The sequence below is a fragment of the Myotis brandtii genome, unplaced genomic scaffold (genome assembly GCF_000412655.1).
Source record: "Myotis brandtii unplaced genomic scaffold, ASM41265v1 scaffold986, whole genome shotgun sequence".
NCBI lineage: Eukaryota > Metazoa > Chordata > Mammalia > Chiroptera > Vespertilionidae > Myotis > Myotis brandtii.
The window spans coordinates 2,766,583-2,766,868 of record NW_005372102.1 but is presented as its reverse complement, the minus strand read 5'-3'; the positions used below and the strand labels follow the sequence as shown (position 1 = coordinate 2,766,868).

The 286-nt window shown below is 69.6% G+C and overlaps 1 protein-coding gene across 1 annotated transcript in view; it reads left to right on the top strand.

Annotated features, from left to right (window-relative positions):
* Nucleotides 1-286, top strand: part of UVSSA (UV-stimulated scaffold protein A) — a gene marked incomplete at its 5' end in the record, with an annotated part of 20,113 nt that overhangs the window by 15,172 nt on the left and 4,655 nt on the right. Inside the window, one exon of the mRNA XM_014533463.1 lies at nucleotides 10-263. Within this exon, the coding sequence (XP_014388949.1) occupies nucleotides 10-263 (254 nt within the window). The remainder of the gene's footprint in view (nucleotides 1-9; nucleotides 264-286) is intronic.

Sequence of the window (286 nt, the reverse complement as noted above, 5' to 3'; positions counted from 1 at the left end):
TGCCTGGGCTGCCTGCTCTGTGGGGCCCGGCTCAGGCATTAGGCGCCCCTTCACCCTGTTCCGTGACGGCAGCTCCCGGCGCCTGCCTTCCTTCGAGGGTGAGGGTGGGTGGCGAGAGGCAGAGGGTGACAACCACTGTGCTTTGCCCCAGTGCCCGTTCCACGGCAAGATCATCCCCAGAGACGACACGGGGCGGCCCCTGCACCCGGAGGACAGGGCCCGGGAGCAGAGGCAGCAGCTGCAGAGGCAGGCCGGGCGCTCAGGTGGGCACTTAGGTGGGCACACG